Source organism: Piliocolobus tephrosceles, chromosome 5 (assembly GCF_002776525.5).
Source record: "Piliocolobus tephrosceles isolate RC106 chromosome 5, ASM277652v3, whole genome shotgun sequence".
Taxonomy (NCBI): Eukaryota; Metazoa; Chordata; class Mammalia; order Primates; family Cercopithecidae; genus Piliocolobus; species Piliocolobus tephrosceles.
The window spans coordinates 62350060-62377532 of record NC_045438.1 but is presented as its reverse complement, the minus strand read 5'-3'; the positions used below and the strand labels follow the sequence as shown (position 1 = coordinate 62377532).

General features: G+C 38.0%; 1 protein-coding gene across 2 annotated transcripts in view; it reads left to right on the top strand.

Annotated features, from left to right (window-relative positions):
- FIG4 (FIG4 phosphoinositide 5-phosphatase) overlaps positions 1-27473 on the top strand; it is a 127541-nt gene that overhangs the window by 65369 nt on the left and 34699 nt on the right. For both annotated transcript variants that reach the window (XM_023206015.3, XM_023206016.2), the window contains exons 12-19: positions 731-847; positions 2588-2633; positions 3653-3801; positions 5369-5535; positions 14802-14940; positions 22506-22564; positions 23825-23972; positions 27037-27120. In XM_023206015.3, the coding sequence (XP_023061783.1) occupies positions 731-847; positions 2588-2633; positions 3653-3801; positions 5369-5535; positions 14802-14940; positions 22506-22564; positions 23825-23972; positions 27037-27120 (909 nt within the window). The remainder of the gene's footprint in view (positions 1-730; positions 848-2587; positions 2634-3652; positions 3802-5368; positions 5536-14801; positions 14941-22505; positions 22565-23824; positions 23973-27036; positions 27121-27473) is intronic.

The following is a 27473-nucleotide window of genomic DNA, read 5'->3' as shown; positions in this document are numbered from 1 at the left end:
CATGCACCACCGTGCCTGGCTAATTTTGTTTTTGTTTTTGTTGTTTGAGACGGAGTCTCGCTCTGTTTCTCAGGCTGGAATGCAGTGGCACAATCTCGGCTCACTGCAAGCTCCACCTCCCGGGTTCACGCCATTCTCCTGCCTCCTGAGTAGCTGGGACTATAGGCGCCTGCCACCACGCCCAGCTAATTTTTTGTATTTTTAGTGGAGGCAGAGTTTCACCATGTTGGCCAGGCTGGTCTCAAACTCCTGACCTTAAGTGATCCGCCTGCATTGGCCTCCCAAAGTGCTGGGATTATAGGCCTGAGCCACTGCACCCAGTTGCCATTCATATTATTTTCCAGTTTTTTCTTCTCTGCCACCTGCACTGTGCATGGTGCTCTTTTCACAGCCATTTTATGAATGTATTTTGACTTGACAACTCTTGAGGAGTGAAAGGCTTTGGAGAAAGCTCAGGCAGGGATGTTATATGCCAAGATTAAGGATCACCAATATTTGTTATTAAGTTACAGGTCTTTTGTGTCTCTTTCATATCAAATGTTGCTGGTTACTGAGTACACATTATATTCTAGACATTGTTACATGTTTCTATCAAGTACCAGCCAAGAGATTTAAAAAATTACATCCTTAAATATCATTGCTATAATCTTTACTGGCTTTAGACATAAAGATAAATATATATTAAAACTTGGCTTCTTCTCACTTTTCTCATTCTTCCTCCTCTCCTCAGCAAGCTGTGTAATGTTCTTGATCGACTGAATGTGATTGCAGAAAGTGTGGTGAAGAAAACAGGTTTCTTTGTAAACCGCCCTGATTCCTACTGTAGCATTTTGCGGCCGGATGAAAAGTATGTATGGTATTTTAAAACTTATAATAAATCATGATTTTTGCTTTTATGGGTATTCTGAATATGAGCAGTTTGTACTACTTGGAAATTGGATGAATTTAGTCCTGGGGGGAGGCACACTGCTCACATGACTGAGTACTGAATGTTCACTGGGGCATGGGAATTCCTTTGTTGGTTACCTACATACCTTGAGATGTAAGCCATGGGATCTGTATCTCTTGCTTCATAGAACAAATATTGCATACAATATTTCTGTAAGTAAAATTTTCAACAGTGAACTCTATTTTTCAGTATTGAATAGAAACACTTTTTTTCTTATAGATTATATACTAACATTTTTATAAAAATAGTATTTATTATTGTATTATGGTTATTCGCTCACAAACCTTTCATTACTATTTTGGGAGCTTCTTCAGATCAAGGATTTATGCTTTATCTTTTAAGAAACCAATACTATATATTTCTGGCATTTTATTTTCAGTTAATGTAGTTAACTACAATGATAAGACAACAGAAAAGAACTAACTACTAGTGTAATGTCTTTGGAAGTAATCCCTTTGTTATAGTTTGCATTGTTTGCACTTGTTTATTGTTTGAATTTTAGGGTACCCATGACAGGGGTCCCCCAAGACCACTCCCAGATTCAGTAATTCACTAGGATAACTGAAAGGACTCAGCTTATTGTATTCTGGCTATAATTTATTATGGTGAAAGGATATAAAATGACGTTAACAAAGGGAAAAGGCAAAAGGGGCAAAGTCCAGAGGAAACCAGGCACAAGCTTCCAGAGTCTTCTCTTCAGTGGAGTCACATAGAACACACTTAATTCCCCCAAGAAACAGGTTGTGAAGCATGGATGAAATGTTGCCAGCCAAGGAAGCATGTTGGAGACTTTGTTTTTTTACTGGAGGCTGGTCACATAGGTAGCCTCTGCGTGGCATATGCCAAAATTCTTGACTTCCAGAGGGAAAGAAGGTATTCAGGAAAAACCCTATTATTTCTACAAACCATTTCAGCACAGTGAGTCACTCTTATCAGTTCTGGGAATGGTGGAAACCCTCCTGAAATGTAAGTTCCCAGACGTTGGCCAAGGGTCAACCTTATAAGCAGGACTTTCTGAGGATAGCAGTTAGGCCTATTAGGTTAACTCTTTTCTGCACAGCACCTTCTTTTAAATAATTAAAATATTAACATCATATATAGTATTTCATAACAAAACATATTCCTATGTATTCATTGCACATGGAGAAAATAAGTAGTCTCTAAAAGGAAATCTGCAAAACCAACCAAAGAAATATAACAAAACCTCCATGAATAAAAGCTGGGGGAGGTAGAAAATCGTAATGTTGAGTTGGAAAGGCTAAGACTTGGAAGATTTTATTAGAAAGATACTCTACGATTGTTACCTATGTGTATAGAGACCCAACAGTAAGTGGGTTTGAATGAAAGCAAGGGAGATTTTGGTTGAGCATGGGTAACAAAAAATGCCAGAGTGGGCACTCGGGCAAATTAAAATGCCCCTTTCCTGGACTCTCTTTGAGGAGAGTGTGGTAAGCAGTCCGCCTCAGTCATTTGCATGTTCACTTACCTGAAAAAATAAGAGTAGGCAGGATCAGCTGATTTTTCAGGAGGCTTCAGCTCTATTAGTTTAATTCTATGATTCTTAACAAGGAGCTGGTACCGAAAATAAATACTTATTCTGCCGTTAACTTTTTAAAAAGTGTTTATTTTTAAACATAGGTGGAATGAACTAGGAGGATGTGTGATTCCCACTGGTCGCCTGCAGGTATACACAATATTACATTCATAATGAACAGAATCCGTATCCACTGTATACTGTACGTTTTCTGTAAGCATTCATGTAGAGACCTGTATCTTATTTAATGCAGAATTATTATTTGAGAATGATTGTTGAAAGTCTTACTTCTAGTCTTTAATGCTTATGAAAAATATGTAGCTGGCTGGGCGCGATGGCTCACACCTGTAATCCCAACACTTTGGGAGGCCAAGGCGGGTGGATCATAAGATCAGGAGATCGAAACCATCCTGGCTAACATGGTCAAACCCTGTCTCTATTGAAAATACAAAAAATTATCTGGGCGTGGTGGCATGCACCTCTAGTCCCAGCTACTCGGGAGGCTGAGGCAGGAGAATCGCTTGAATCTGGGAGACAGAGGTTGCAGTAAGCCGAGATCGTGCCACTGTACTCCAGCCTGGGTGACAGAGCAAGACTCTGTCTCAAAAAAAAAAAAAAAAGAAAAGAAAAAGAAAAATGTGCAGGTGAAATAATATGGCCTATGGATTTTTTCTGTGTATTAAATTTTATTCCTGGAAATAGAAACACAAACAGGAACATGAAAAGAACAAATTACAGTGACTTTGGAAAAGAAACCAAGCATATATAGTATATATGTTAACTATGCTTTAAGAATGATATGGCCCTAACCACTGAATATTTAGGTTGTGTAATGAGGAGATATGTCAGAAAAAAAGCCCATATTTTGCTAATTGGTACATGTGGAAATTGTTAGCTATTTGTTTTCTTTTGTTAAACTAACAAAGTAAATTCAAATATAGGCCCGAAGATTTAATGATGCTGTTCCAGCAACATAAGTGAGCAGCATATATAACCTTATGCAACTTTAAACATGTTCTTCATTATTTTGGCTTTACATAAAATTGAATAATATTTGTTCAAGAATAACACCTGCCCACAGACTTTTTTTTTTTTTTTTTTTTTTTTGCTTCTTAAAGAAATCTAAAGTAGTATGGAAGTTCTTTGGTTCTTAAGGTATTTCTCTTTAGACTGGCATCCTTCGAACCAACTGTGTGGACTGTTTAGATCGCACCAACACAGCACAGTTTATGGTGGGAAAATGTGCTCTGGCCTATCAGCTGTATTCATTGGGACTGATCGACAAACCTAATCTACAGTTTGATACAGATGCAGTTAGGTAAGTCTTATTTTTTGCTATTTGAATGCTGATAATGGCGGAAGGCAAACCTGGTTAATAATAAGATTTTTTTTTATGAAAGTGTTTCTACTTTTAGCTTCTCAAAAATTGTGTTGCTAGAAAACATTATTCAAACTAATTCTGTTTTTCTTATATTTTCTTCTAGTAGTTTTATAGTTTTTGGTCTTATGTTTAAGTCTTTAATCTGTCTTGAGTTGATTTTTGTATATGACGAGAGACAGTGGTTCAGTTTCATTCTTCTGCATATGAATATCCAGTTTTCCCAGCATCCATTTGTTGAAGAGGGTGTCCTTTCCGCAGTGGATGTTGGTGTCTTAGGATAAACATTTCTATTAAAAATTTGTGTATTCTTGCCATGGTTTGGGCTTTGGGTTTTTCTTTTGTTGTTGTTGTTGTTGCTTGTGTTAATTATGAATAAACACTACATTCTTTAGATAAATTCAAAGTACTTAGACAAACTAGTGGGTGTTGTTTTAAAACAAATCCAGATGGCATTTTCAAAAAAAGTACTGTGTCTTCATACATACTAAAAATCTGAGATGTATAAAAGATTGATTCTTCATTAAGGATTACTATTTCTTCACTGTCTATTGCATCTGTGACAGTCCATAAAGTATTATTTTTTGAAAATACAATTAATGATAGCTGATAGTGGTCATCGGAAATTGTCATAAAGGCTCAGCTGAGGAAAGTAATCAGTTTACAAATGGCCACACCAACAGATATCACTGCACTGGAAATATTAACAGACACTTGAAGAAACACAGGTTTCAAAAGTACATATCTAAGAAGGCATATGATATGTTAGCCTGCTATGATCTGAATGCTTGTGTCTTCCCTAAGTTCATATGTTAAAATCCTCACCCCCAAAGGGATGGTATTAGGAGGTAGGACCTTTGGAAAATGAGTAGAGCCGAGAGGAACCCTCATGACTGGGACTAGTGTCCTTATTATAAAAAAGACTGAAGAGAGCTAGCTAGCCTCTTCCATCATGTGAGGACACAGTGAGAAGACCATCTGTGATGTAGGAAATGGGCCCTCACCAGACACCACATCTACCAGCTCCTTGATCTTGTACTTCCCAGCCTCCAGAAATGTGAGAAATGTTTGCTGTTTATAAGCCACCCAGTTTATGGTGTCTTGTTGCAGCAGCTTGAATGGACTGACACTGTGACAGGAGCATATTCTCTTTTCAGAGGCAATTCAGAGAGCACAGTACATTCTGTCATGGGAGGTGAATTGCTCTGGCAGGCTGCAGAAAGTTAGGAGTCTTTAAGTATGGTTAGAAGCAGCCTGGTCTGGCTTTGGTGAGTTATGTTTTTGGTGCCCCTGCTTCCATTTTAGTGTTTTCTATAGCTTTGGTGTTTACTGGAATATCACTCTAAAATATATTAGCATTTGCATTTGTTTTCAAGATGTTGAAGAATCTAACTTGAAAGGCTCAGAAGAATTTTTAAAGTATAAGACTTGTTTGGAGTTTGGCTAAGTGGATAACTTGTGCTTTGATTTTGGTGAAATTCTTTAATGCGAGTTTTTCTTTTTTTAGGTTATTTGAGGAACTCTATGAAGATCATGGTGATACCCTATCCCTTCAGTATGGTGGTTCTCAACTTGTTCATCGTGTGAAAACCTACAGAAAGATAGCACCATGGACCCAGCACTCAAAAGACATCATGCAAACCCTGTCTAGATATTACAGTAATGCTTTTTCAGGTAATTCTGAAGTAATAGCTGTTTTAAAGACTTACTCTGAAGTGCATTTTTTATACATTTTTTAAAGCTATCTGGCTAAGTAAAATTAAAATTAAATATTTTAAAAGTTTAAATAAAACAGTCTGTCACTTAGAAGGTGCTCAGTAAATGTTTGTCCAATAAATGAATGAATAAACATTTGTATTTTAAATAGAACACTTTTGCATTTTGGCACCCATAATTAGAGTTTTTATATAATGCAACACACTTTAATTCCTTGGCTTCTGTCTCTTTCTATTTTTCTGCTTGCAGTATATAGATAAAATTTTTTGAGGGTGTTGAGTCATTTTTTTAAATAGGGTTCAAAGTCTCGACAATTGTCTAAGAGTGTAAATATCACTGAATTTTTTAAATGTCAACTAGAAACAAATTGTGATATTAGCACTAAATTATACTCATTAAATTCTATTGTTTTATGACTTGTGAATACTACATGTAACAGGATGTTAAAATGGTGCTTTTCCTGCCTTCATTCTGATGGAATTGCCAATACAATAGCTATCACAGACCAAAGTGATTGTGAGACAAACCCCCGTGCACAGAATTTATGAAGGAAGTGCTCAGTGATTGATTTCATGAGTCTCCAGCCCTTGTATCAGATTAAGGATAGGAAAGTCCACAGAATACGGAGAAGAAGATTAATAAAGAGGTCCTTGGGAGTGAACTATTACCTGCAATAACACCCACCCTCAGTGAAAAGAGAGTGGCCTTCAACAGGACTCTGGGTGAGCCTGACATGGTATCCTGCTATTGAAGAAACCCAGCATGTGGGTCTTGTACTGTTGTACAGCAGATCTGAAGCAGAGGGATGGGCTGAGGAGAGTGTGCCACATTGGGAACTGTCTGCATTCCTCCAGTTGGGTGGGCCAAAGGATGTGGGCCTTATGGAGGTGGGTGCCATGGGGTTCGCCTGGGTCCTGGCCAGTAAGGCCCTTGGAAGAACAGAGAGACCCTAGCAGCAAGACCCAGGAGGTAAACACTGGATACCTAAGGAGCTAAGGAAGGAGTTACAAGAAACTGCCTGATAAAAGGGAATTGTAAGAGAATCCCAGTGCTGGCAGTTTCAGAAGCATCTGGGAAAGCATCCATAAGAGTCAGCTGTCCACATTTTCTAGGCCCAGAGAGATTGCAAAGCTCGTCTCTTATGCTCCTGTCCAACTGTATTCGTTTTCTGTGCTGTGTAACAAATGACTATAAACGTAGCAGCTTAAAACAGCACACATGCATTATCTCACAATTTCTGTGCATCAGAAATTTATGCACAACTTAATTGGGTCCCCTGCTTAGGGTCTCTCAAGGCTGCCATTGAGAAACAACCACTTCTCAGCCCACACGTTGGCAGAATTCAGTTCCTTGTGGCTGTAGGACTCATAGCAGCGTGCTTCTTCACAGCTGACAATAGGATTAGCTAGCAAGACTGAGTCTTATAAATGTAATGTAATAATGGGAGTGACAACCCGTCATCTTTGTCATATTTTGCTCGGGAGCAAATCGTAGGTGCCCTTGCCCACACACGCGGGGGAAATCCACATCCATTTCCTCAGGCTGCTGTATCAAAACAGCACAAACTAGTGGCTCAAAACTATAGAAATGAATTGTCTTGCAGTTCTGGAGGCTAGAAGTTTGAAATCTAAGTGTTGACAGGGCCATCTCCCTCTGAAAACCCAGAGAGGAGAATCCTCACCGGCTACTTCTGTCCTGTGCTAACATGTACATATCCCTCAGGGTGTATATCACCATGAAAAAGGGCATCTGCTCTTTTGCCCTCTCCTGTCGTCATTGTCCCTGTAATAGGGGTCATTATTGACACTTAAGGATCAAGTAATGTTTTTTTTTTTGAGATGGAGTCTCACTCTGTCGCCAGGCTGGAGTGCAGTGCCGCAATCTCGGCTCACTGCAACCTCTGCCTCCCGGGTTCAGGTGATTCTCCTGCCTCAGCCTCCTGAGTGTAATGTGCTTTTTAATAAGACTAGAGGACAGACAGAATGACCGTGTAGCTGTCCATGTTTAAAAAAGAAAGGAGTAATATAAAAGATAAAGATAGTTATGAGAAAATAATGTGCACAAATGGAAAGGTAAGACAAAATTATGCACAACTGAAAGAGGAACTACTATGAAAGGAATGATTTTATGAATAATGTGGCTAAAACAGGCTTCTTTATTTTAGGAAGCATGGTGTCATTGGAGTGTACAACTTATTTTTAAATTACAATGGGTATTATATAATGGTGACAATATAGAACAATTTTCTTTAAACCACTCAAGACAACTTTGCAAAACTTAGTAAGTCTTCTCATGTTATGCTTCTGGGCTAGGCAGGAACATACTGATTAACTAGACTTAAAAAAAAAAAAAAAGAAAAAGCACTGGGTGCAGTGGCTCACACTTATAATCCTGTACTTTGGGAGACCAAGGCAGGAGGATTTGCTTGAACCCAGAAGTTTGAGACCAGCCTGGGCAACGTAGTGAGATCCCATCTCTACAACGAATATATAAATTAACCGGGCATGGTAGTGCACACCTGTAGTCCCAGCTATGTGGGAGGCTAAGGGCAGAGGATCCCTTGAGCCCAGGAGTTCAAGGCTGCGGTGAACTATGATCATGCCACTGTACTTTAACCTGGGTGACAGAGTGAGACTGTCTCTCAAAAAACAAGCAAACAAAAGCAACTAGAATAGTGAAATTAGGTTGTTAGGAATTTTACCCTTGGTTTATGTGGATGGATTGATGCTATGTGGGCAACTCACCTGACCCTTTTTTCTATTTATTTTATTTATTTATCTTTATTTATTTACTGTTCTTGAGGCTTCACATGCTAGCATGCATGTTTGTCTAGGAAGCACCTTTTAGTTTTTAATATAACTAGTTACATAGGCAGTTGGAGGATGCTTTACAGGGAAAGTATAGGTATCTCTTCAGATGTTAGGGAGAGCTTTTAATTCCCTTAAGGGCCTTGCTAAGCTCTTTCTATTTTTTTTAATGCAAATTTTGTAAGCCTGGATTTTCTTGCTGAAGCTGGTTGAATTTAAATCCTATTATAAAAAAAAAGATAAGAAACCTACAGCAGTTAATAATAGATCTGCTGTATATATATATGTGTGTGTGTGTGTGTATATATATATAGGCCTAACATAAATATATACACCCACATGCGTGTGCATAATTTAAATGTGGTGAATGTGTATATGCATGCATGGAGGGGAATCATGTTCTCAACAGGGATCTAAAGAGAAAGAGAAAAGCTCCCAAGGTGTGTTAGGCTGTTTTTGCCTTACTATAAATACCTGAGACTGAGTAATTTTATAAAGAAGAGAGGTTTAATTGGCCCACGATTTTGCAGGCTGTATAGAAAACATGGTGCCCTTATCTTCTTGGCTCCTGCAGGGGTGCCTCAGGGAACTTTTAATCCTGGCAGAAGAACGGGGAGCAGGTGTCTCCCATGGCAAGGAGTGAGAGGAAGGAGATGCCACACACTTTTAAACAACCAGATCTCTTGAGAACTCACTCACTATCACAAGGAGTGTACCAACCCAAACACCTTCCACCAGACCCCATCTTCAACATTGTGGATTACATTTCAACACCAGAGTTCAGCAGAGACAAATGTCCAAATTATGTCACAGTGTCAGGACTTCAAAGCTTACCACGCGTGGAAAACAGTGATCCCAGAAGATGGTCTGAGATGGCTTCACCTGGCATTATGTTAGTACTCTAAAGGACGCCAGCAGTTTCTTCCCCTTTCTGCTCGCTGCTGAAAGAGGGACATCAAAGGGAAAATGCTGAGAACATTTTAATTTATCAAGAATAGTGAGATAGCCTTCTGAGGTCATCCTTCAAACAGCAGATTATGAGTGAATAAGCTGTATTTGGCAACAGCAGAAATAAAACAGTTGGAAAAATGTTTTGTTTTAATAACGTTTGTTTTAATACCCTTGGTAACTCTTGTTAAAGCCCAACTCTTCACCTCTCCTGCAACCAAAGCAGTTATACATGGCAAGAGAAAAGTTTGTAACTTATTACTCTTAGTTTAAACAGACTACAGTTCTCCAAAGGACAACTGACTGTCCTGTGACATTTCCACAGTAAGTTCATTCTTCCACTCTCCAAAATGACCATTTCATAACTTGTCCTCCTCCTTAAACCTGCAACACCTCAGTCTCAGCTGATGATTTTGCTTCATGCTTCAGTGAGAAAATTAAGTTATTGGAAGGGAACTTCCTCTAATTCTTACCATCAAATGCAGAGGCCGTCGTTTTCTGCACCTGTAGTTTCTACCCTATATTGTATTACAGTGCTTGTAGTGGCCCTGCTCCATCTTAAGCCAAGCCTTGCCTTTTTGTTTGACTCCTATGCCTTCTTGTGTTCCCTAACTATATGCTCATTGCTGTACATCATCAGTTTCTCCCTCTGTAGTGCATCATTGCCATTAACATAAAAGCATACTTTAGCGTTTTCCATCCACCCTTTCCAGCTATTCCTAATCCCACATCCCCCTCCAGCTACAGTCCTATTTTTCTGCTCTCATGAGCAAAACCTCTTGAAAGGGCTCATGAGCAAAACCTCTCGAAAGGGTTTTCTCCACCCTGTTCTCTCCACATGCTTCACTTGGCAACTGCCCTGCCATGACACTGAAACTGTGCTTGTCCAGGTTGCCAACAATCCCCACGTTGCCAAATCTAATGTTTACTCTTCTGACTCCATCTTACTCAACCTTTCAACAACCTTCATCACAGTTGACCACTTCCTCTTTCTTGAACTTCACTCTGTGAGATCTCTCAGTGGGATACTGAGATCTCCCCCAATAGGAGAGAGTCTCAGTCTCTTGCTGACTTCCCTTGCCCTGTTGCTAAACCCTTCTCTTTTTCCAGTTTTGTCCTAGGGATATCACATTCAGCTTTTGACCACCATGCATTTGACACTCAAATTTTTATCTCTAACTTTAACTTCTCATGAACTCCAGACTCATTTATCTAAATGTCTACCTAGCATCTCCTCTGGGATATTGAATTTTTTTTTGTTTTCTGGTTTTTTTTGTTTGTTTGTTTTGTTTTTGTTTTTGAGACGGAATTTTGCTCTTGTTGCCCAGGATGGAGTGCAATGGCGTGATCTCGGCTCACCACAACCTCCGCTTCACAGGTTCAAGAGACTCCCCTGCCTCAGCCTTCCGAGTAGGTGGGATTACAAGCATGTGCCACCACGCTTGGCTAATTTTGTATTTTTAGTAGAGACAGGGTTTCTCCGTGTCGGTCAGGCTGGTCTTGAACTCTTGACCTCAGGTGATCTGCCCGCCTCAGCCTCCCAAAGTGTTGGGATTATAGGAGTGAGCCATCATGCCCGGCCATTGAATTAGTTTTTATCATTGCCATGACAAATTACTACAAACTCAGTGATTTAAAACAATAGCCATTATCTTAGAGTTTCTGAGGACCAGAAACCTACGGACACAGCATTACTGAGCTGTATTCTCTGCTTAGGGTCTCACAAGTCTCAAGGAAAAATGATGTCACATGACATTAAAATGAAGTCAAAATGTCAGCTGACCTGGGCTCTTTTCTGGAGGCTTCCTGGCTCATTTTCATTGTTGGCAGAATTCCATGCAGCTATGGGACCGATGTCCCATGTCCTTGCTGGCAGTTGGCTGAGGGTCACTCTCAGTTCCTAGAGGCTATTGCGTTTCTTGGCTTGTGGCCTGCTCTATTTTAAAGCCTACCACAGTGCACCAAATACATCTTGTGCTTCAAATCTCTTCCTTCCCCTCCTGCCTTCCTCTTCAGCCTCTAAAGGATTAATGTGATTACAGTGGACTCAACCAGATGAGTTAGAATTTTTCTATCTTGCAGTTGATGATGAGTAACCTTAATTACATCTGCAGAGTCCTTTTTGCCATGTAGTAGAAAATATTCATGGTATGATACTAGGGAGCAAAGGTCTTAGGGACCAGATTTCTGAGACAGAAACTCTTTTTTTCTCTCTTTTTTTTTTTTTTAGACGGAGTCTCGCTCTGTCCCCCAGGCTGGAGTGCAGTGGCGTGATCTCGGCTCACTGCAAGCTCTGCCTCCTGGGATCATGCCATTCTCCTGCCTCAGCCTCCTGAGTGGCTGGGACCACACCCATCTAATATTTATTTATTTATTTATTTATTTATTTATTTATTTATATTTTTTTGTAAAAACAGGGTCTCCCTATGTTGCCCAGGCTGGTTCCTACCTCGTGGGCTCAAGTGAGCCTCCCTCTTTCCAGCCTTCCAAGTAGCTGGGACTATAGGCGTGTGCCACCATGCCCAGCTCACATTTTTTAGTTATTTTTGTAGAGACGGAGTCGCCCTCTGTTCCCCAGGCTGGTCTCAATCTTGTGATCTCAAGCGATCTGCCTGCCTCAGCCTCACAAAGTGCTGGGATTACAGGCATGAGCCTCCATGCCTGGCCATTTTTTTTCAAACACTAAAGTAATATATGTTAATTATACAAAGTACAGAATGGCTCACAAATAAATCATATAATCCCCACCTTCCAGAGATAGCCACTTGTATATTTTGGAGAACATGATCCTTCTGGTTTTACTATACCTGTAATTTATAACCTGCTTTTGCTCCTTTAGATAATGTAGCAAATCTTTATAACCTTATTCTTCTATAACATGATTTTTAGTAGCCTTATGGTAGTCTATCTTTGAGAAGCATCATAATTTAGGTATTTGCTTTGTACATTTAGAGTGGTTCTAAACAAACATGTTTGAACGTACACGTTTTTCGTATTTTGATCTTATGAAAAGTTCAGAAGCAAATTTGAGGGTAAAAATAATTTTTAGGGCTTAAAATATCTATTTATATATTATATAGATACATATTTGCCAAATTGCCTTTCAGAAAGGATGTAACAGTTAATGTTCCCCTTGGCAGAGTATGGGAGTGCCTATTTTGAAATGTATTTGACAACTTAACAGGCAGAAAATAATATGTTGTTCTAATTTGCATTATTTGATAACTAGTGAAGTTGGGTTTTTATATATCCATTGGCTGTTTCTGTTTCTTTTGAAATGTTTGTACCTGTTTTTCTATTAGGGGTTAATTTGTGTCTCTCCTACATTTAGTTGGTATTTATTTCAGTGTCTGACGTGAGGTAGGGATCTGGCATCATTGTCCCTTCCCCCTCCACCCCAATACTATTGTACTGTTTATTGAATAATACTTCCTTTCATTGCTGATTTCAGAGGCCACCGTATCATAAACTTAATATTAGAATAAGAGCTATTTCAGTTCAAAAGTGACTTTTTCTCTAATTAAAAAGAATTGTTTTATTTAAACCTGATCTATTTAAATATAGTGAGTAGTAAAATTGGCTAATGTTTAACCTGTTTGAATCGTATTTGAATGGCACATATTCTTTTTTCCCTTAAAGCACAATTAAACATAAAAGTGGCTAATCATTTTGCCCTCTTGTTATCCACAACCACAGAGAGCCTACCAGTTTTAAACCCTTGTTCATATCCAGAGTACCACCATCTTCCTGGAGGTAATTGTTTTATTTGCAATGAGAAGTAGCCAGGAGAAGATCCTCGGGCTCGTTAGGGTTCGCCTTATATCTCTCTTACAGGCTCTCAAGCTTAGTAAGTGACGATAAACATCATACATGTATTTTAAGTTGCAGCAGCAGTACCTCTAAGAAGTCTTCTTTATGATCCTTTGAAAGAATATTCTTTTTATGGCTATGTTTCTCACATCTTACATTTTACCATACTTGCTAAAAATTAAAGGTAACTGGTGTTAAAGATGAAAGAAACTCCTAGAAAACGTGGCTGAAAAGTGGAAAGCTTCTCTAGATTATATTAAGATATTTTGAGGTACTACATGGAATGAACTATTAAGTGCTATTAAGGCTATTTAAGAAGCATAAAGAATGTAATTGCCATAAGAGCAACATGTTTACTTTTGTGTTATGTAAAGAGGGTACAAATTGGGGCAGTAATGTATGCATTATTTAATGCTTGATGTTTTCTCTCAACAAGTACAAAGAAAGTCCCCAAATGTGCTCAGCATATAAACATGTCCCTTTTTATATATTACTTTTAGCCCAAAAGGTAAATGCTGTTTTAATGGAATGCTTCCTGTCTAATATATGAAATACATGTTTGATGTACCGTATTTCATATTTCAGTCATTTAGTTTTGCCGTAATGATCAAATAACCCAATGAGAACAATGTCGCTAATTTCAGGTGTATCTTGTTCACTATAACTGTTGGAAGAAAATTGATTTTATAATAATATTACCTTGCTCCAAATGCAGTCATTTCTACTGCGTTATCTTTTTAGTTCTATGTTCATTTTTGGAAAGAGGTTATTATTTATATTGTGGATGTCTGCCACAAACTTGAATATACAGGACTTTGAGACAAGAATGGAAAGAAGGAAATAAGGAGAAAGAATGAAGGACACTAGGGAGGAGAATGTAGAATGGGAAGGGTGGTTCATGAGACCACTTCAGTGCATATTATCATTTTTACCAAAAGATAATTAGGAAAAGGAAGAGGAAGTAAAACATACACATCGTCAGTTTTGTTAGTTCATAGTATAGTTTAAAAGATAATTTTGGAATGCTTGAATAGTTAGAATGAGGCTGTTATCATGTGCCTTCTCTGCCTTCATTTTCAACCACAAAAGAGAATGGGCCAGGCTCACAGCTGACAGGGACAAAATATGTTGTAAACATTGTCTCTGTTAAAGAAAGGGAGAGTATCTTTTCAAGGATTAAAAGTGGAAACAATGCAACTGACTTGTTCAAGGTTGTACAACAGGATATGGATAGAAATTGGGTCATTTTATTTGTCTCTGAAGTCTCTGCTTGTCTTTGCAATAAAGTGAAGATACATTTACTTCAGGTAAAATAACAAATGGTGAGGATATATTTTCATTTTAAAAATAAAATTGCTATCTAAGGTATTTACTCTGAGTTCTTAAAGATGTTTAAGTGTCTCCAAATTCAACAAGCAGTTTATGTTCGCTATCATCTGTGTATTTTATAAGAGGTATGGAACAAAGAGGAAACATTTTGAAGCAAGATTTTAATTCTGCGTCAAATCTTGATAATTTATGTGTGTGTGTATGACGTACTTGTATTTGTATGTATTTGAAGTATAAATACTACTTTTGTACCACTATCCTCCTAAGAAAATATTCTCGAGTTATATACATCAGTAATTGATTTTCTGAAATATATATTTTGCTTTTTAGATGCTGATAGACAAGATTCCATTAATCTCTTCCTGGGAGTTTTCCATCCCACTGAAGGGAAACCTCATCTCTGGGAACTCCCAACAGATTTTTATTTACATCACAAAAATACCATGAGACTTTTGCCAACAAGAAGAAGGTATTTTTCTTCCTAGTCTGTACTATAAACTCCCATTTGGTGTTATTTGGAATATGAGATACTTTTCATCTTGAGAAATCATAGGCTAAAGTAGTCAGTTTTATTTTATTTTAAAAATTTTTTAAATTTTTTTGTGGGAATGAAGTAGGTGTATATATTTATGGGGTACATGAGATGTTTTGATACAGGCATGCAATGGGAAGGAAGCACATCATGGAGAATGGGGTATCCATCCTCCCATGCATAAAGCAGTCAGTTTGGCCACATGCTTGCCATGAGTTCAGTACTACTGATGTCCTGAAGTAGGTTGGGGAAAATGTGGTGAGCAATTGTTGTTTTGCATTTTCTCTAAGATATGAAGTTTCAGACCTTCATTGTTGAACAGAAGTTGTAGCTCCACTAAAGCAAACCAACAGTATTATCTTTGAGTGTTTCTACAAACTTGAAACTCTCAAGGACTCTAAGATGCAGAGTCAGTCTTAAATTTTTCAAGTGTGACAGCTAAGCAGCTTGTACCTTGTAATTCCAATATTCTCTCCTCCAGGAAACAACCAGTCTCCGTGACACTGGGAAGACAGGAAGCTAGAGCAGTGCTACTAGCTAGTATCAGATAACCACTTTAATGTCCCCACCACTCACATGCTTGAGTCACTTGCCAGTACAGGTTATTTCGAGTACAGTTAAATTGGTAATAATATTCTCAGAAGAAACAAACAGTTTACGTGAAGCAGTTTAGTGTGACACTCTGTGGTGTGAGCCTCAGGATCAGGTAGAGTTGAGTTGGAATTTCTGCAGTTCTGTGACCCGGGTCAAGTAATCTAAACTCTCTAAGCCTTATTTTCCTTATCTGAAAATGTAAATGCCTGGACACACCTCACGGAGTCATTGCAAGGATTTAATGAGGAGGCTCTTTAGTGTTTTTTAACTGTAGGAGTCATGTACTATAATAATATAATCAATTTTGTCACATAAATAAAATATTTTACATACCATACATGAGGTTAGAGCCTAGTCCATTGCACTCAAAGGCCTCTAATGTCAAGTTCTCCCGTCACGCTTTTCTCTTACAACATCAATTTGATAGAACCCTAATTTTGTGCAAAGATACCTACCAGGCCGGGCACGGTGGCTCACGCCTGTAATCCCAGCATTTTGGAAGACCAAGGCGGGAGGATTACCTAAGGTCAGGAGTTCAAGACCAGCCTGGTCAACATGGTGAAACTCCATCTCTACTAAAAAAAAAAAAAAAATACAAAAAATAGCTGGGCATGGTGGTACGTGCCTGTAATCCCAGTTACTCGGGAGGCTGAGGCAGGAGAATCGCTTCAGCCAAGGAGGCAGAGGTTGTAGTGAGCTGAGATCATGCCACTGCACTCCAACCTGAGCAACAAGAGCAAAACTCTGTCTCCAAAAAAAAAAGATACCTACCAAACACTATAGGAGTCATTGCCAGTCTGTGCTAATTGTGTGTATGGGACTGTGCTAATTGTGTGTATGGGACAAAGTTGCAAGTACAGCTCTTGCAGTTGTTACTAAGTTCTGTGTTGCTTCAGGAATATTTAAAATATTAGGAAGGTCTCAGAGTTTATATGTTTCTCAAATTTATTCTTATCAATGCATATTATTGGAATAACCAACTTAATACTTGAGCTTACTCACCCTATAAATGGAGCACTGCTGATTTTTACATTAAATTTATTGTTAATAAAATATTATTTACATGAATTTTTGCTGACAAAAAATTTGGAACTGTTTATTTGTTGAGAGATGGGTATAAATACCTATATTTGTATTTACTGATGACAGTTAACTATAGGTAAATATGGTTGATTTTCTGAATTTTTATATTACCTGTAAGTATTGAAGATATTTAGATACAGCTTGGGAGCAGCCATAACTCAGTTTTCCACTGCAGAAATTAGCTGTGTATTAAAAGCATAATTTAAACCCCTTGCTCACCTTGAGTTACATAACGAAGGCAGGTGGTTTGGGAGTTTATGTGTTGGAATAAAAGGAAGCTGGTGTTACATCCCCATTTTCTAAAAAAGGAAATTGAGGTGCAGAGATAATGTCTTGGCTAAGATTATTCAGTTAGATGATTCAGTGAGAATCAGCTCTAAGCCTACCACTGAAAATAAAATTGTTATCAAAGTAGATAATATGGCTTACTCAGTTGATTTAGATCTCCTTTTTCTGTTTGTTTGTTTGTTTTTTCCTCTAGAATGTCAAAATTCTGAAAACTGTTTTTTGGTGTCGGGGAAGAGGGTATTGGTACTGCGCATAAACAGTTTTTTAAAAAACTTTCTAGTGTCACCCACCTGTGCAGGTTATTTTGCTGACAGTTAAAGCAGCATTACAATTCTCAAAAGGAATGAAAGTTTACCCAGAGGCAGTAACAGGACAAGAGCATGGAGCTCAGGTTCAGGTAGAGCTGAGTTGGAATTTCTGCAAGTGTGTGGCCTGCGACCCATTAACCTCTCAACCTCATTTTCTCACCTGTAAAATGGAGATGACTATATACACCTCGCAGGGTCATTGAGGCTTAAATGGAAAAATATATGGAAAGTACTTAATACTAGGTCTGACACAGAATAAACCCAGTACTGAAGTAGCCAGACTCTGGAAAGCCTGCCTTCAGTTAATACCTGGGTGACCTTGGGCAAGTCACTTAACTGGTCTCATTCTGTTTCCACATCATTAAAATAGAGACAATAATAGTACTTAACTTACAGCTTTCTCAGAGAATCAGATGAGATCATATAAATGGTTAGCACCTAGCAAATACGATAGGTGTTAGTATTGTTACTGTCTTTTGTTTGTTTTTGAGTCAGAGTCTGGCTCTGTCACCCAGGCTGGAGTGCAGTGGCGGGATCTTGATCTCGGCTCGCTGCAGCCTCTGCCTCCCAGGGCTCACGCCATCTTCTCCCCTTAGCCTTCCAAGTAGCTAGGACCACAGGTGGACACCACCACACCCAACTGATTTTTGTATTTTTGGTAGAGACTGGGTTTTGCCATGTTGCCCAGGCTGGCCTCCAACTCCTGGGCTCAAGCAGTCTGCCCATTTTGGCTCCCAAATTGCTGGGATTACAGGTGGGAGCCACTGCACGTGACCTGTTACTATTCTTTAAGGAGATAACATTCCCTAGTTTTTAACATCTATTAAAGATCATACGGGATGCTCATAAAGTCTGGAAACTTAGATAATGTGACTTATTAATGTAATATTAAATAAGACTTTAGTATTTATTCATGAGTGTTTTGAAATTTGTGGCATGTTGTATTTTATATCATGTTTACCAATGATACGGGAATGGTATAGATAATGGCATGGCATATCTATGCCATGAAATAATATTTTTCTTGCACAATAAGAGAAGAGGGAATAAACCTAACTCTACCTAGAGTTCATTGGAACACGGTCCTCTTGAGATAAGTACTTCAGTGACACAAAATCTCACATTTATTGATCTGCCTAAAACTGCTAATTGAAGCTTTGTTCTGAATTTGATTAATATGGCATACAATCATCTAAGATTCCATCTAATGACCTGGTGTTTAGAATGTCACCAAGATGCTTTTGGGTATTAAGCGTTAATTATTTCATTGACTCCTAGAGTTGGGAGATTTATTGGCTTGCCCCCTGTCTGATATGTGAGTTCCCTTTCTGTTTCCCTAGGGAGAGGTAATCTGGCCTGTGCTTGACAAGCTCTTGTTTGTCAATTGTTGAAGAGGCAGTTGTTTTGGAACAGTTCGCTTACACAATTCTTCCTCAAGTCGTGCTGAGATCTGCTCCTCTGTAATCTTACCTATTAATCATAAAGACCTTAAAAACAAGGTTTCCTCATCCACTTGATAATCTTTTAAATATTTGAAGATGAGTTCATATACTTTCAAATCTCTTCTTCTACTGGTTAAATAGCTCTGGTTTCTTCAGCTATTCCTTGTATGCTGTGGTTTCAAGTCCCTCCAGCATTCAGAACATCACTCTCCTCTGTGTATATTCCAGTTAAGGTCAATGTTCTTCTTAAACTGTGGCCCCCAGATCTGGGTCCAATAATGGTCAGCGTTTGGTCTGATTTATGCTAGCTGTTGTGAGACCTCTGGGACCATCACTCCCCTTGTCCTGGATGCTGTGTTTTCATTGATAAGCGTAAGGTCACACCAGCCATCCTCAGCGTTGCCGTCACAGTGTGCACTCTCCGAGCTTCCTGTCTGTTAGAACTCCTGAGTCTTTTTTAACATACGCTGTTGCCGCTCTGCCACATCAGTACCATTCTTGTCATGTTCATATATGCTTTGCCTCCTTCCAAAAAAAAATTAAAATGTGTATCCTTTAATGAATACTTCTAGCTTTATAGTTTCTTCAGATTTAATCAGCTGATCATCTTGATCCTAATGCAAGTACTTGATGAAAAATGTCTATAGTAGGGTAAATGGCAGAACCCATTGATTTCTACCCACAAACAACTCCTTCCACATAACATTGTTTAGTGCCTTTGGTTGTAATCATTTAAACAGCTGTAGGTTCGCTTAACTATATACTCTTGCCCTGCCCATATTTCTCTGTCTTGTTCACAAATATTGATCGCTTTGCTGACATTCGTGAATGTTTCAGAGGGCTCCCAAGTTAGCTAGGGAAATTAAAGACAGTCTTTAAAAATTTTCCCTAACCTTCCTATGGAACCGAGAACTCTTAATACTAGGAACTGAAAAAGGAAAGAGAATCTGACTGGCTTTTTTGTATGCAAAGAAGGAAGCCACACTCACTTGGAATCTCCTGTTTTCTGATCCCTGGTCCCAAAGCAGGTTTCTGACCCAGTGCATTGTTCTTCCTCTGGATAAATGTACCTGGTAGTAGAGGTGGTAAAGATTCCCCTATCTTGGGCTTAGTTGTCTTAGATGCTCTGATCCTCCATCGATTTTAGCTTATCTTCCCCAAGGCAGATATTTCTTTGCTTCTGAGACTCACCCAAAAGACTTGGAATCTTTTAAAAGTGTTGTTAAATTTCTACATATTGCTAAGGGAAAGACAATTTAGTAATATTTTTTAAAAGTTTATGGCCTGGTCTTAAATCATGAATGCATGATTATCTTTTCATTCTTGCTCACCACAAGAATTCTGAGTTAAAACACATTTTTTGTAATGTCTACTTCTTCTTCCTAAGCAAGCTGATTGTAAGCAACATTCTTTAGGGAATTCCTCATGTACTGATAACTTCTCCACTTTCCTCCCCTGCCAGGGTTAGATCATCACAGAATTAGATTTACTCAGATGCATGCATACACACATGCATACACCCCTCTTAAACAATTAGTCCGTGTCTTTTTCATTCCCCTGATCTGACAGTCTGATTTTCCTATCAGGAAAGGAAATGATACTAGCTTGGTGTGGCTTGTTTTTGTGAATTCAGAGAATGCATTGGCCATCTTTTTAGGTCACTTACAGCACGTCTCTGTCTCATATTTGATTCTGTTACGTTGCTGAGATCAACATCACTTACATCACTTGTTGATGTCTGGTTTTTGGAATCTGTCGCCCTCTCACTGATGAGCATCAAGACTCCTGTTATCCTCAGCAAACTAATGCAGGAACAGAAAACCAAACGCTGCATGTTCTCACTTAGAAGTGGGAGCTAAATGATGAGAACACGTGGATACATGGTGGGAGAGAACAACACACACCGGGGCCTGTGGTGGTGAAGGTGGGAGGGAGAGCATCAGTATGAATAGCTAATGGATGCTGGGCTTAATACCTAGGTGATGGGATGATCTGTGCAGCAAACCACCATGGCACACATTTACCTATGTAACAAACCTGCACATTCTGCACATGTACCCCAGAACTTAAAGTTGAAATAAATAAATAAATAAATAAATAAATTCTGGTAAATGTAAAAATTAAAGACTGCATTTGCCCATTTCCTGTATCAGCTCCATGTTTCACTGTTCCTTAAAGATTATTGATCTTAGCTACACCAGGACACTGGCCTGCTTGTAGAGATGCTTCTGTCTTCTGGGTTGTACAGAGTTCCCTCTTATCTTGTGTTTTTTCTTTCAGGTGCGAAACTTGTTGTGGCTAGGGAGGATAGAAACAGTACTGGAATTAAGTAGCTCTGCTTTCTCTGTCATTATTTTCAGCTTGGCACTTTCAACACATAGAGCAGTGTCTGACACATAGCAGGTGCTTAATAAATGTGGAATGACTGAGTGAATTCTTCACAAGCAGCGGCCTTATCCTTGCTCTGTTCTTTTTATATTCAAAAACCTTGTTATTGAAAAGGGGTTGGAGGGTCTGCCCCTTTGGTTTTGCTCAGGAGTTTGTCATAGATGCGGAACCTCAGGCCCCACCTACTGAATCATCTGCCTTTTAACAAGATCCCCAAGTGATTGACATGCACATTGAATTTTGAGTAGCACTGCTGTAAAGCGTAACTTCAGTCTAAAACAAAACTTTAAGAACCTTTCCTGTCAGAACAGTGATTCGCCCCACACAATTCATTAGGCTTCATATTCCTTCTTTCATCACTAGTGGTTGTGTATTCTGCTTGCCATCTCTAGGAGAGTTCCCTATGTTGCCAATTTCATTTGGATACCTTCCCGTTGCTTCATAATCAGGATTATTCAAGATTGTAATTTCAGCTTTATATTTTTAGAAAGCCTTTCATTTATATTAAATTCTCTTTTTAGCAATTTTTGGCTATAGGCTCTTTTTTTAATCTTTAGAAATCTGATTTTTAAAAATTCTTGATATACTGTTTTACATTCTTCTCCTTCCTAGCTCTCATGAGCTTTGACATAATATCACTTTTCCTCTAAATATTCATTTCATTAGAATTTGATTGAGAATTAAATTAGGTGTTCAGAGAGAAGGCCACTTAGGATTCTTTCAGATTCTTTGCTTATAGCAGACGAGCCTTCTAGCAGAAATCCAGACAGTTGGCATTCTTTACTCTTACTCTGACTAGCTTCTGTAATCAAGTAGCACATATTTACAGTTAAAGAATAACAGGGTCTATACTACTTTCTAAGAGAACTTGTTCATTAGGACTGTACAATTCATTCCTTAATGATTTTGCTTAACTGTTTTAACTATACACACAGATGTATACATATACAGCAGAGTAGATTCTATCAGATAACTGCACGTGAGGGAATCCTGGTTGTAGGACTTGGGTTAAGGTCCCACTTCTCACCTGTGGCAGAGTAAGTCACTGTAAGCACAGTCCCTGGGAGAAGTTAACAGCAGTTCATAGAGTCAGCTTATTACATTCTAATCCTTTTTAGCTAAAAGTAACATCAGAGCATCTTGACTCTCAGGTGGATTCATGGCATTTTTGTAGATCCGCGATACAGTTGAAGGAAGAAAGCGATTGGGAAGGGAATTACCGTGTTGAAGACCTACTGTGTCAAAAGCTTTGCAAACATGTTTTAAAAAGATAAAAATTAACTTTGAAGTAGGAAGAAACATGTTACTATAGACCGTATAAATTCTTTTTTTCCAGTAAATTGTAGAAAACCAACATTTACATTTGGTTCATCTTTTTTTTTTAATTTTTATTTTATAGTTATACTTACTGGTGGACACCAGAGGTGATAAAACATTTACCATTACCCTATGATGAAGGTAGGTAACTGTTTGTGTTTTAGTTTTTACACTAACATATTTTGGAATTATACCTTAATGAACTTGAAGCACTAAATCCTTTGCACATAGTATTTTATTAGAAACAAATGAATGGCTATTCAGTATTATGTTGCTGCTTTAATAGGATATTATAACACCTCTTAGCTTCTTAAAGGGCAGGAATTATATTATACTTCTTTTTATCTATGTAGGGCAATACCTTGTATTGTGTCTTACTATTATGTATGTCTCTCATATTTAGTCAATAAAATATATCAGCTCATCACTTTAAACTAGTACAGCTTATATTTCTGCATATTTTGGGGGAATGCGGAAGAAGTAAGGACCCATTCACAAAGAGAACTTAAAACTTTTTTCCTGTGCTAAGCAGTGAAAAAAGGTACAGATGCGTGTATAAAAGTACATTTTAGTCACATTTAAATTAAATTTCATTAATTTGTCAGAGGGGCAGGAAACATTCTATATTAAAGGAATACCCTCAAGTGTATAATACATCAGAATGTTGTTGCCAAATTTAAATAATTGCCCAATTTTAAATAAAGCTTAATTCTGGACCTGTTACTAACTCCCCTGACCTTGAGCAAGCTCATTTTCCATTTGGTAAAGGGTTCCTAGCAAGATCTCCTGCGAATCTGGAACGCTCCAATTGAGTACTCCATCTAGTCATGGTTCAGCATCCCAACTTTGGGTGGGGAAGGCCATAAAGTAAGATTACAAAGTATTTTTGGTTTTTATTAAGTTATAAATTCGTTTTGGAAGGTATTTGTAACTTGAAGTTCTGGGCAAAATCATTACTCATATTGCTAAGAAGGTTTAGTTGTTCTGGGAGAAAGGAAAGGGTTTTAACTATCTAACACTGCCTATTAACAGAATTTGAAATATAAAGGGAAACTTAGGGAAAAGCTGTACAATTTTTAGCTAAAACACAAAGGGCATTTATTTAAGAGCAAAAAGGAATTTAAAGAGCCTCCTCTAAATAACTCCCTGCTCCACCTGGACTTCCTGAGGCCCTCCTGGCTCCTTAGAGCTTGTTGAACTCAGCTTTGCATTGTATTTTCTGTGTCTATCTCATCTCCTTTCTAACTGTGTAAGTGTTGGAGGCAGGAGCTTACCCTCGGTCAAGGCTGTGTCCCCCACAGAACTTATCACAGTGCTGTCTGTGAACACAGTTGATATTATGGAAATGTTTACTTGATGTAATCTCAGACTTTTAGAGTAACATTGCAGTATCTCTCTTAGTTATCTGTGCTGTGAACCTAAAGAAGTTGATAGTGAAGAAATTCCACAAATATGAAGAAGAGATTGATATCCACAATGAGTTCTTTCGGCCATATGAGTTGAGCAGCTTTGATGATACCTTTTGCTTGGCTATGACAAGCTCAGCACGGTATGTTGTGTGTACTCTGATACTATAAGTATTTGAGAACTGTAATTTTCCTAGTTTGTATATATATGTGTGTCTTTACCAGAAATCCATTCTGTAGGCCTCCTGTCAGGTGGGTAGTCAGCCTTTGTTTGAATACCTCCTGTGATGGGGAGCCCCACTACTTCAAGAGGCAGCCCCTTCCATTGTTCTGTTGACAGTTGGAGTTGATTTCTCCCCTTTGATAGGTTGAAATCTGCTTCCTATTGGTCCCAGTTTGCCATTTGGAATAAACTCAGTTGTTTCATTGAACACAGAAATTGAGAGTTGACGTAAATTAGTGGGAAAAGCATCATCTTTGGCACTAGAAAGGCTAGGATGTGAATCTTGGTGCAGCCACTTCCTGTGGGACCTTGGGAAAATTATCCAACTTACCTGAGCATTATTTTCTTAATCTGTCTTCCTCTGTCTCGCTCCTTCTCTCTCTTTGTCCTGCACACACATTCCCTGCAAGTACCTTTGTAGTGCCTGGTGCGGGCAGGTGATTAATAAATGGTAGCTATTGTTATTACTGTTTTTATTAGTCACAAGACAAATCTAGTTCCTCTTTTGCCTCAAGATATTTGAGGAAGCCATATTCATTTTTTTTTCAGGGTAAATATCCTTCATTTTTTCTTCCATAACTTATATGGGATGGTTTCCATTCTGTCTCCATACTAGTCTCTCACCTTCAGACACATTTCATTTTCTGTATCTCTTTTAGAATTTGACGGAACCCTTTAGGAAAAATGCTGGGACCAGAATAAGAAAATTGAGCAAAGAAAATTACTTATTATATTTTATACTAAAATTTAATTTTTTGTATTTCACATTTTCTTCAGATGTGGTATTTATATGCTTATACTTTATGTGGTACATGTGGAAACATATTCTGTGGTTTTGTTTCCTAGAAATCACTCTATATTTTGCTTCAGTTTCAGGTAGTGAGGAACAGTTTGAAATTCTTACTTGCTTGATTTTTCAATTAAACGTGTTAGGGTTTAGCAGTTTTAACCATAAGACCTTTGTCATTTCTAGGAGTTTTCAACTCAGCAAAAGATAAGTGACATTATGTATATGTGTTTATATACATATAAACCTTCACTTCACATCTTTGATAACTTCTTGGAAACTGACTTTAAATGAAATGATGTTGAAAAAAAACGACATTATTTAAAGACCTGCTGTACATTGTTTCACTTGAAGTCACAGTTTCCACGAACCTATCAATGACATTAAGTGAGGACTTACTGTAGTTAATTGTGTTTGTGGTAGCTACTTTTTATAAAGTCACTGCAAACACTGAATTAGTAAATACTGAACCATTGCTTCTAAGAGAAATATAGGATTAGGTTCCTAAGAGCCTCTGGTCACATCATATTTGTCAGCCAATCAATGCATAACCTAGTTTTGTGTGTGTTTTTGTTTAAAGACAGAAACGTAGTTAATATACAATCAGTCCCTGCGTTACAATGATTCAACTTGCAATTTTTCAGCTTTACAATGGTGCAAAAGTCACATGCATTAGGTAGAAACTGTACTTCAAATTTTGAATTTTGATTCAAAATTCTTTATAATAACTTTACTATAAAACAGGCTTTGTGTTAGATGACTTTGCACAACCATAAGCTAATGTAAATGTTCTGAGCACTTTTAAGGTAGGCTACACAAAACTATTACATACAGTAGGTTAGGTGTACTAAATACATATTCAAGTTACTATGGGTTTGTCAGGATGTAACCCCCATTCTAAATTGGGGAGCATCTGTATATTGTTGATTTATTAACATAACACAGCCAACAGCACTATAACTCATGCCTGAATGAAGCTTATTTAACACACATGTTTTCTCTGTCAGGTGCATCAAAGCTTTCTTGTGCTTAGAACCACTAAACAGCTTCAGCACTATATGTGGGGACCATCTTAAATAGCAAGATCACCAAAAAAGGCACCAAAAATGTGAAAAACATGGTGTTAAATAGACTGTGAAAAAGACGTTTATTCATGATACGAGAGCAGAAATTAAGAAGCAGAGTACCCCTTCTTCAGCCTCAGCTGAGAACATAAGCATTGGGGGATTCAAAGTTTTCACCATTCTGCACATGCACATGTCTGCAGTGACTGTGAAAGTACCATGAGGATTGATTTGGGGGTTACAAATACATGTTAGTGAGTAAGCAATCTCACAAACATGAAATCTGCAAATGAAAAGGATCAATTGTGTATGTTCAAAAAGAAATTAAGCCAGTTACATCTTTGAAACATGTTCAAACTGTTACAATAGCTATTTTAGGCCAGATTCAAGATTATTTTCTTTTCCTTCAAGTAATGTGATATTCAGTCACACACTTGGAGCAGTGTCCTTGCCAGAAGCCAGGAGTCTCATCCAGCATAAATCCTGGAACTGTTGCCTTTTTGGCATTTACTGTGGAATCTGGTCTGGCTTCAGCAGTAATGGTGAGGTGGCCCTTGCATAATGTGGAAGCTTTAGCTTACCTCAGTAAGTGGTAAATTAAAAGAGTTTCTATTTAAAGTGTTCCGGCAGTGTTTTAATGAATTAACTTCAGCCTAATGAGGTAGATGTTGATGTTTCAGTTCATACCACTGTGTTTTTGATCATTATGTCTACCTCCTTAGGTGGTATAGCTTAAAAATGTTATCCATGAAACTGAACAGCTTAGTGTTTTGTCATTGGCCTTTAGGAATTTAAATTTTACCTGAGAACTAATCATGATATATAACCAGGTTGACCAGATAGTACACATCTTAGCAGAAGTTCAGATGTCAACACTGTTATAGTAGATGATATTTAAATTCAAAACTACTGGGCCTTGTGATCATAGAGAATTCACAATTAAGACTGATAACATTGAAATTACCTAGTGCTGTTTTTTCATGTTTTATGTCCCTGAGCAGTTGGCTCAGAATATATAATATGTAACTCCTAGAGTTAAGAAGGCATATTATAAGAATGTGAACTGAGATGGAAGCCAATATCATCTGGATGGACAGTAATTCATATGTAATTGTGTTTTCACCTTTCTTTAGTGACTTTATGCCTAAGACTGTTGGAATTGATCCAAGTCCATTTACTGTGCGTAAACCAGATGAAACTGGAAAATCAGTATTGGGGTAAGATTTGTGTATAGAATGAAACTTTAAAGATTTGTGTAAAAGAAAAGTACTTGCAGTATGATTTCCACCAAAAACTAATAACTTCAGGTCATATATAGTTTATTAATAGCACTGGGATCGCTAAGGTGTTCAATACTGAAGGAATTTATGGGAGTTTCAGTGATCAGTGCATTTTATTGTTTAAATTGGGAATATAACAGATGGCATAAAGGCAGGTGACAGATAATATGTCTTATAAATAACTCAGCATTCTCTGTTTCCCAACATGAAATAGTTAAGTAAAACTTTATATTTATTGTATTTATTTTGTTGGCATCCACAGTAACATAAAAGCAAATATACCCTGATAC